Source organism: Ochotona princeps, chromosome 25, assembly GCF_030435755.1.
Source record: "Ochotona princeps isolate mOchPri1 chromosome 25, mOchPri1.hap1, whole genome shotgun sequence".
Taxonomy (NCBI): Eukaryota; Metazoa; Chordata; class Mammalia; order Lagomorpha; family Ochotonidae; genus Ochotona; species Ochotona princeps.
This window is the reverse complement of record NC_080856.1, coordinates 10,804,284-10,814,528: the sequence shown is the minus strand read 5'-3', so window position 1 is coordinate 10,814,528 and position 10,245 is coordinate 10,804,284. Positions and strand designations below refer to the sequence as shown.

Sequence of the window (10,245 nt, the reverse complement as noted above, 5' to 3'; positions counted from 1 at the left end):
GCACCCCGCGCAGACTCCCTCACGGTGTCTGAATGAGAAACATCCCTAAACCTGAGCCAGTGTTCACAAGTCTCTCTGTGACACCTGGAGACAGAAGCCCGGAGGCTGCGGTGGAATTTGGGCCCAGGGCAAACTGGGCAAACCTTTTCTGACGCCTGAGTTGCCCATACTGGGTATCCATCCCTGCTTGCTTCTGGATTCGCCCCACCCATGCCGGATGATGCATGGCAAAAACACGCGCTCTTCCCAGGACGCCTCTTAGCGGGGTGCATCGCTGGTTAAATGTGGCCCTGGGTTCCAACTCCCTGCTCCAGCATACGAGCGCGGGGGGCATGGCTGGAGCGCTCGCCCACAGATCCCCGCGGCTTTCCACGCCCTCTGCTGCCAGAACCTCGGGGATGTGCCTGGACTCGGAGCTGCGCACGTCCTGGCCAACCGCGCGCCCAACAAGCCCCTGGCGCGTGGCCAGGAGGCTCCCTCCCAGCCACCCACACCCCACCCCCCGGCCAGTGCTTTTTTTTTTTTCCTCTCTCTCTTCCCCCGGTACAATACAAGATCTTCCTTCCTCAGTTCCCTTAAATCACAGTCCAGGGAAACCTCCTCAGAGGCTCCGCACAGTCACGCGCCAGCATGTCTGGGGGCAAATACGTAGACTCCGAGGTAGGCTCCGGTGGGGACGCGCTGGCTGGGCGCGCGGGGGAATGCCTGCCCCTACCCGCTCCCACTCCAAATATTACGGCTGTTTTCCTTGTCCTAGCCCTCTCTTCTCTCGGAAGCTCTCCTGTCGCGTTGGCACCGCAGAGGAATGGGCCTGGGCGGGGAGGTGAAGAGAAGTCAGGAATGTTTGATGTACTCCTACTGGCGAGGGGGCCGGAGGAGCCAGGGAGATGCGGGGGTGCGGAGCGAGGAGAGGGGACCAGGGCACGAGAGTGGCAGTCCCAAAGTTGGGTGTGCACTGACACGGGCATGTTTTCTACACGGGTCCAGACTACGCCTTTGTCGCGAGACCCTCTTGGGAGCTGGCGCTCAGGAGGCTGGGATGGGAGTGGGCACTGTTTATCCGCAGCCCCGGGGTGAGTCCCAGGGAGTCCCGGGCGGGTGCCTGCCTTGGCTGCTCCCAAGCGGCGGCGGCAGCGGCTGCGGCGGCGGCACCGCGAGTGTTTGCACTTTCCAAAGTTCTTGTGTGGTCTCAAGGACCCTTGTGGCCTCTCGGCGTCGGGAAGGGGCGCGCGTGGGGTGGGGGGTGCTCCAGAGGGTGGGCCTCCTCTTACCCTAGTTACAAACTCCCTTTCCCATCACCGCTGGGCACTGACACATCCTTTTCCCAAACTCAGCAGCTGCTTTGCCACCCACCCGCAGCCTGTCTGGCGCAACCTGAGGGTACTGAGTCCGGGCAGTGGTGCACAGGTGACATTTACTTCCAAGGGTGCCTGGCACGTGGATCGGCCCACTGGTGGGGACGTGTGAGCTTGGGACACCACCCCACACAGGTCTAGATCAACCGTGCAGGGACAAGAGAGCTCTGAGGTTGACCAGAGCGGGTGGAGGGTTCACAGGCAGGTGCGAGAAACACGCGCAGCTCAGCAGCCTTGAAAATGCGGGCGCTTCCTAGGTCTGGGGGTTCGCTTCTGATCTTAAGGATCCAGCAGGAAGGGTTTATAAGGCTAGGGATTCTGGGGGGTCGAGGGAAGAGAAACCCAGCAGGTGAAGCGCGCGAGAGCACATTTGCAAAGAGACAGATGGGCGCGCAGTCCGAAGTCGCCCCCTCTCTCCTTTAGGGGTCCCCTCCCGGCACCGCGGCCCGGAGTGCGCAGGGCGTCCCCCTTCCCGGCTGGACGCGTCGCGGGGTTTGCCCTGACCCCTGGCGGCGGGCGGGGGAGGCCGGCTCTCTCTGCCTGGTACTGAGGGGTGTGGTGTCGTCTCCTAGATCCTCTTAAAAAGCTTGCGGCAGGCAAGACTTTTCTGTGCGCGGAACCGTCTTCGTCCACTAGGTCAGTTCCATTTCGAGCTCTAGCTCCAGGTGTTGGCGGTCGCCCGGCTTCCTTTTGATCGCTTTTTTTCTCTCTCTCTTTTCTCTTTGATTTTTTTTTGTTGCCACCTTCCCCTCCTGACCGCCTGCCCCCTCCGCAGGGACATCTCTACACGGTTCCCATCCGGGAACAGGGCAACATCTACAAGCCCAACAATAAGGCCATGGCCGACGAGGTGAACGAGAAGCAAGTGTATGACGCGCACACCAAGGAGATCGATCTGGTCAACCGCGACCCTAAGCATCTCAACGACGACGTAGTCAAGGTAAGCTGAGGCGCCAGGGGCGAGCGTGGTCCGCCAGGCCAGTGGGAGCTCGACAGGCCCGCCTCTGGCCAGCTGCTTTGTGCCTTTTGGGGGCTGTATGAGGAAACGCGATTTCTTTGGGGGCTTGGTGTGCCTGAATGCCAGAGATGGTCGGAAACGTCACCTCTCCCCTTCCCCCCTCTTGCTGGTTAGTTCCGCTGCCATTTAGCTAATGAACCTCCGGGATCTCAGCAAGAGACCAGCCTGCAGGGGGGCTGCGTTCCGTTCCCAGGGCGAAAGTCAAGTGACAGGTCCCGTTACACGCGGAACTAAAGCAGTAAGATAATTGTGGAGGGTCTCTTACGCGGGGAGTCAGAACACAGAACAGTTATGTTTCCCTAGTGAAAATAATTGGAAGTGATTTTCTACAAAATAATCAAATAGATGGAAATGCTTAGGACTAATGCTGTAACTTTTTTTTAAAAAAATCTGTCTCTTGTGCAAAATAGAAAATATTTGCAAACTCCAAAATAATGCACTCCACTTGATTTCTCCCTTAGACACTTCTGGTGAGGTGGAGCAAGCTGCATCGGTCACAGCTCCCCACCAGTCTTCTCTGAGCTAACAGGACATTGAGGTTGCAGCTCCTTGGCTTACTTGCTTGGTGAGATTGAATGTAGATTATTTGACTTGGATTATTAGCCAAATTTGGGTCTGACTTAGTGGTCAGATTTTTTTTTAAATTATCATTAGGTAATTCAACTTTGACCCTTTTAGCAAATCTTAGTTGGAAGAATTCATTATATGAACATCTGGATTGGGAAATCAAGGGCTTGAGCCATCCTTGGCTGGGGCTGTCCTTGTGGGTTACAGAAGGCCAAAGAGGATCCTGGCTTCAAGGATTACAGTATGTAGACCCCATTCTGCAAGACCCTAGGCAGGTGAGCAGTTCCCACGGCAGCTTCCTCTCCATTGATGGTGACAGCTGTGCTGTGAGGACTGTTCACATTTATGAATAATATATTTCATCTGTCACTGGAAGGAAAATGTGACAGTCAGAACTGACTCTGAATTGACGGTCAGAACTGGCTTGCTGGTGTGGGAAAATAAACTTTGGAGCTTTGGTACGTTTTGTAATAGCCAGATGATGGACTATTTAAAAGCAACTGCGGCAGTGCCCAAAGTTGTTTATAAGCTGAAAGTTAGAACTGCTTTAAAAAATTACTAAAAACATTACCTTCAAGTGAGAAGGGCATTTTTGCTTCTCCACGGTGCCTTCCCAAGTAGCTTTAGAAAAGAAAGAAAACTGGCAGGAAAAGAGGCAGATTCCAGAAAGGGCTGGCTTCAGCAGCGCCTCACTGTTGTCCCAGTGCCCTGTGAGTGGGATTCCCTGGAGCAAGCAAAGCTCCTTGCGTGAGTCAGACAGGCCAGCAGTGTGGATGTGGGTCTCCACACATGCCATGACTCAATTGGGAAAGAAAGGCCCCGCTGGGAAAAGAGGCTTCAGCACAGATGGAAAAAAGGAATAACGGGCTTAGGGGAAATGGAAGTTTACAAAATAGCATTTCAAAGAGCAAGCGTGCAGAGCCTCAAATTACAGAAATTAAAATGAGCTAGAGCAAGCTCTTGCTGGCCTAAAGACACCCACTGCCGCCCACTTGCTTAAAGAGCTGTGAGCAAAACAAGAATGTCCAACAGAAAAATCCATCTACAGCAGAACCTGCAGGCCCACTTGTTCAGAGCCCTGCCTAGACAGGGAGAGAGGCCAAGGTTACGAATGCAGATTCTGCCCATAGAACCCCTTGAACACCAGAACGGCCAGGGAAGGGATGCTTCCCTACACCTTTTGGAGATTCCTATTATATACATTTTTATCATGGCATCCAACCACAAACACAGTTAGAAGGTGATACTGTTGCTGTGACAGTAAATGACACCTTTTTAAAAATTGTTACTTTTGACAACATAGACTCTATATAGGAATGCTGATACCCAAAGCTATACTTAAAAGTAACTTGAAACTCCATAGGCTGAGTAGCCAGGGAAATCTCCTATTGAAAAGGATCCAATGAAGTAAGACAAGATCTGTTATAAATAGGCTTGTAGTTCTGTGACAACTGATCCAGCCACCGCAATAGTCCAAGGCCACTTGTGGCTGTTTTGATTTCAAGTCCAAGCAATTAACACAAAGTGCAATTGAATATTCCATTCCTCAGTGTCACTAGGCACAATGCAGAATGTTTCACATGTGTGATCAGTGGCTCAGATAATGAACCTTTCTCTATGCAGAACCCTCCTCTCTGTTGGTATCTGTTGGACAGACATAGAGTTGTCTGTTGGGCAGTGCTGAACAACAGCATTCCCTGCTTTTAAAAAACAGTCTCTATAAGAAATTTAAAAGAACAAATAGTGAAAAAATGGAACTGCAGCACCAGTACCCATAAGATAGCCATGGGGCGAGCTGAAGGACACTTAGAAGCCATATGTGCCATGAACTGACATTTCAAGAAGCTGGGATGTCAGCACCTATTCCGCTAGTCACAGGATAGAAGTTAAAATGTACAATGTATTCTCAGTGAAATTCATTTGTTATCTCAGGAAGAATTTGCTGCTCCATATGTTACAGGATCTATACAGAGATAATATTTACAGGTGCTTTCTCAGATTCCCTCTAACTAAAGGCGCTGCAACTTGACTGCACTCTGAGATTTCTGTCTTCTTCAGCTCCCATTTTCCCTCACGTGTATTGTGAGCATATTTGAGTTTCCTAGACAAACAGAACATTTTCAATGTATAATTCTGAGATCATATTAGCCATTGCTCAGCATGTTAATTAAACTGCTAGAATCCACAAGAGTAGATACTTTGCCTTGTAATCTCTAATTTAGAAACACACACACACATACACACACACATGACTGCCAAATAGTAAATGATGGGCCTTTAAATTATTTTCTTTTTAGTGTTTTCCCTTGACTTCCGGAAACACATAGATTTTCAGTTTTATTAACTCCTGTGATTTATTCTCTCTCACACAGAGTTTACTATTTTCATTTCCTTTTGGTATACTATTCCATGTGGTCTAAACCATAAGCCTTCTCAGCACCATGTTGGACACAAACCAAATAGGCAATACAGTAAGTCAAAAATAACTAATATTGCATAGCAGGAAAATTTTAATGCATGGTACTGATGTTAATTAACTGTTAGGGAAACTACTGTGGATAGGACATTGAGTTACAGCGAAAGAGGAAAGGATACGAAGAAGGTTCGATCTGTAGGGTCGTGGAGGACAGATAGATGCAAATTACTGAGAAGCCATGGAGGACATTCTAAATGCACAAGGCATGAAGGTAGAAATACTCCCCAGGAAAGCTTTAACAGCACCTTGAAGTTGGAAATGGGGAGGTGACATGGCAGAGCAGTAACAGATCCAAGACGAAAAGACTGATCGCAGCCAAATGGCAGCATCCCCAGTTCAGCAGGCTTGAAAAGTTTGGGCTTTGTCACATTAGCCATGACTTCAAGCATGGCCAGGTGTGATGGAGCTGGGCTCTTTGCGAGGTGTCTCTGGTACAGGTACAGGATGTGACGAGAGGCAGCCGGTCTGAATGAGCAGAAAAGAGCTACATGTAATTGTGTCATGGTCTAGGCATGAAAGGAAGGCAGCCCCTGTGGCCCTGGGAACAGAACCATAGAAGCACAAGATGATGGAGAGGGCAGAAATGTAGACTTGCAAAGGAACATAATGATTCCCAGGCTGGTTTTCAATTTTTTTTTTTTTGAGTCATTAAGGACTAACAAAGTTTGAAATGTTTTCACGTGGTTGATGTCCAAAACCAGGTATTTTGAGTTCTAGATTAGCACTGAGACAAATCAGGACATCTGAAAGGTCTTCACTGGAAAATAAAAATATGCTTTTGTAACTTGCTTTTCTAAAAGCTGAATGTGGTGATTCTTACATATGCACAAATGCAAAATTGTCTTCAGCAGTCAAGAAAAGCCCTTCATAGGAGGATCTAATCAGTTTTGGTTTCCTAAAGGCCTCTGTGATCCCTTTTGATCAGAAAGCAGGCTAGAGTAATCGGTGATTATTATCAGTAACGTAATCATTCTTAGAATTCTATAAACACATAATCAAAGCACTATTTTTGACAGATCAGATCATCTCTAAGCACACAACGCTGTGTTAATACTGTGTTCTGTTGGAATTGATGTCAGGTCTGCTTGTTTGTTTGTTTAGCAGATAGTTTTTTAAGACAGGGATTGGTGTTTTGCCATATATGAAATCACGCATGGGATTTGGAATCCGTAGTTTGCAAAACAGCATTACGGTCATCTTTGGTGAGGTACTGTTATCACATTACAGAGCAAAGACCAACAGCAGACTAACCATAGTATTATTCATTATGAAACACCTGAAATATGTCTAAGTTCAGCCAATAATGATATATACTTTAAATGATTATTAAAAGAATTTTTTTCTCGTTTTATCTCTGAGTTGTGTCCAGAACCATTAAAGAATTAGCTAAGCTTTGGTTAACACCAAATAAAATTTCATATTATTTTTTAGTATTGGAGGCAAGGCCAACAGATTATCCTTGAACAGGCTCACGATGTGAGATACCCTTTATCATCGGCATTGGCTACATTTCCAAGGAACAAACAGTACAAACAGCTGTGACACTGAGCAGCATCTCAAACGACCAGTCATTTCCAAAACCACCTGCTTGTACATCCTGCCCACTCAAGTCTGAAATCACACTTTCATATTCCAAATGAAGCTACTTTTCAGCTTGCCCTACTTTTAAACTTACATTCTCTATGATGGAGTGCAGAGAGAGAGAGAGAGCTGGTCCTTACAATGATGTGCTGACCTGTGGGGTTCTGGGACCTTCCAAGATCTTCCTGGCAGTGTTTGTAATAGGGAGGAGAGACAGCTGCTGCCTTTCTTAAAAAAAAAAAAAAAAGATGCTTTTTGCCAAAACACAGAATCTGGGGTGTCCTCCCAACCTTTTCTCTACTAGAATTATGTAAGTACACACACATGAGCAAGCAGTGGCCTCTTCATTGAAAATAGAGAAGGATAGGGAGAGACAGAGATATCTTCCACCTGCTGCTATACTCCGCAAGTGGCCACAGTAACAGGATGTGTCAGGCAGAACCCAGGAGTCAGGAGCCATCCACGTCTTCCATATGGGTGCAGGGGTCAAAGCACTTGCGCTATCTTCTAATGCTTTCTCAGGCAAACTAACAAGGAGCTGGAGTGGAAGGAAATAGCCAGGACTCCAGCCAGAGTCCATATGGAATACTGGGAGGTTGCAGGTGGCAGCTTAAACCACTATACCACAATGCCAGGCTCGCCAACTATATTTCTAAAAAAAAAAAAAAAAAAAAAAAAAGAATCATCAAGGCTGACATTGTACTGTATCAGGTTAACATGATGCCTGAATTCCATATCAGAATCCTACCCACTCCACTTCCAATCCAGCTCCCTGCTAATGTATCAAGAAAACTGTGAGTGTTGGATCAAATACTGAGTTCTTGCCATCCATGTAGGAGATCTAGATGAAGTTCCTGGCTCCTTGCTTCATCATGGTCCATTCCCAACTGTTGTGACCAGTAGAAGGAAGACCTCTCTCTTTCTTGCTCTATCCCTGTATCTGCATTTTAAATAAGTAAAAAAAGTTTAATTTTAAAAAAGTCTCCAGTACCTAGAAGTATGCCTAACATGTAGGTGCTTGGAGATCCACAGAAATAAGGGAATAGTATTATGCCAAGATAGTGAAAGATAGATTTGCAAAGTTTATAACATTCTTCTGTAAAACTTGAAAGTCATACACACATCTGCACAGAAACAGAATTGTTCTTCTTAAAAGCTGTTATTTATTTATTTGAAATTTGGAGTTACAGAGAGAGGGAGAGATAGAAAGACATTTAATATGCTGCTTCACTCCCCAGATGGCCACAACAGCCAGCACTGGGGCAGTTCAAACCGAGGAGCCAGGAGCCTCATTCACATCTTTAATATGCAGGTGTACTGCCTAAATGGCCAAAATAGCTAGGCCTGGCCCAGTCCAAAGCCAGGAGCCAGGAGCTTCATATGGGCATCTAGAGGCCCAAGCAGTTGGGCCATCTTTTGTTGCTTTCCCAGGAACATTAGTAGGGAGCTGGATCAGAAGTGGTGCAGCTAGGACTGGAATCAGTCCTATACTGGATGCTGGCACTGCAGGTGGCATCTTAATCCAGTACGGTACAACACTGACACCAATATTGTTTCATTTGTTTATTTGTTGTTAAGATTTATTTTTATTGGAAAGGCAGATCAGATTTAGAGAGAAGGGAAGACAGACAGAAAGATCCTCTATCCACTAGCTCACTCATGAAATAACCACAATGGCCAGAGCTGAACTGATCCAAAGCCCGGAGCCAGGAGCTTCCTCCAGGTCTCCCACGTGGATGTAGGGTTCCAAGGCTTTGGGCATCTTCTACTGCTTCCCCAGGCCACAGGCAGGGAGCTGGATGGGAAGTGGTGCGGCCAGGACATAAAGCAGTGCCCATTGGGGATGCTGGCACTTTCAGGTGGAAGACTAGCCAGTTGAACCATCATGCTGGCCCCGAATATTAAAATTTTTAAAATAAGTAATTTTAAAAAAGATTTACCTATTTATTTGAAAGGCAGAATTACTGACAGATAGGGAAAGAGAGGTCGATCTACTACGCACTACTTCACTCCCCAAATGGCCAAAATGGCTGGAGCTGGGGTGGTAAGAAGCCAGGAGCTTCCTCCAGGTCTTCCATATCAGTGCAGGTACTCAAGCACTTAGGCCATTCCCTACTGCCTTTCCACATCATTTTCTAGGAGCTGAATCAGAACTGGAGCCACCAGGATACAAATGCACCTTTATGGGATGTTGGTGCTGCAGGTAGAGGTTTTGCCAGCTACACCATGGCACTGGCCCCCAAGGTATACACTGGTAGGAAGCTGGAATCAAAGCAGAGGCAGGACCTGAACCCAGGAACTCATATGAGACAGGGGTACCCCCAACAGTGTCTTAAGAACTAAGTTAGACTTGTTGCATGGTGGGTTCAGCTGCCACCTGCAATGGTGGCATCTTATTTGGTTGCTGGTTTGAGTCCCAGCTGCTCCACTTTCTATCCAGCGTCCTAGTAATATGCCTGAAAAAGCAGCACAATACGGCCCAGCTCCTTTGGCTCCAGCACCCACCCCACACACAGAAGATCCAAATGGAGCTCCTGGCTCCTAGCTTCTGCCTGATGGAGTCCTGGCTTACAGAGACCATTTGAGGAGTAAAATAGCAGAAGGAAGACTCCTCCCCAACCCCCTCCCCCCAACTCTGACTTTCAAGTAAATAAAATCAACTTGGAAAAAAAGGCTAAGCCAAATGCCTTTCCCAGGAGTATATATTTTTAAACAGTTGGCTCCTCCAATGACACCTCAAAATTTTCATGGAAAAATAAGTATTATGACAAAACTGCATGATTTTAGTTTTTACACAAAAATAAACCGGTGTTAATTCTTTTTTTTCATGAACTTTTTGGATTACTCGGGCTTTGGTCCTATACATTTTCATAAAATTGTGGAAAATATTTCAGTTATCTAAATTTCTTGTCCCAGTTTGGTTCATAATTTCTAAATTTCCTTCAAAAATCTGAAATTTGCAGCCTTTTTAAAACCTCATTGTCTCTCTGTAAACCCAGTGAGCAACCCAGATTTGGCTAGGCATCACAATCACTAGGGGAATTTTAAACACACACACATGCACGCACATGCACACACACATGCACATGATATGTATACCTGTATCTATGATCTATCTAGATCTACATATATGTATCATACATCTAGATCTATTAAAGTATCTGGAGGTAGTACTTGAATATCTGTATTTCCCAGAGAATCAAGTAATCATTCATAAAATGATTGTTTTTTGAAGTCGTATATAGAAA

General features: G+C 46.7%; 1 protein-coding gene across 2 annotated transcripts in view; it reads left to right on the top strand.

The window, feature by feature from the left end:
- Positions 1 to 502: 502 nt before the first annotated feature.
- Positions 503 to 10,245, top strand: part of CAV1 (caveolin 1) — a 33,343-nt gene continuing 23,600 nt past the window's right edge. The window contains exons 1-2 of one of the 2 annotated variants that reach the window (XM_004592471.3): positions 503 to 660; positions 2,131 to 2,295. In XM_004592471.3, the coding sequence (XP_004592528.1) occupies positions 631 to 660; positions 2,131 to 2,295 (195 nt within the window). In that variant the 5' untranslated portion in view covers positions 503 to 630. Of the gene's footprint in view, positions 661 to 1,910; positions 1,992 to 2,130; positions 2,296 to 10,245 lie in introns of those variants that run through there. The other variant, XM_012929072.3, reaches the window with a different exon arrangement.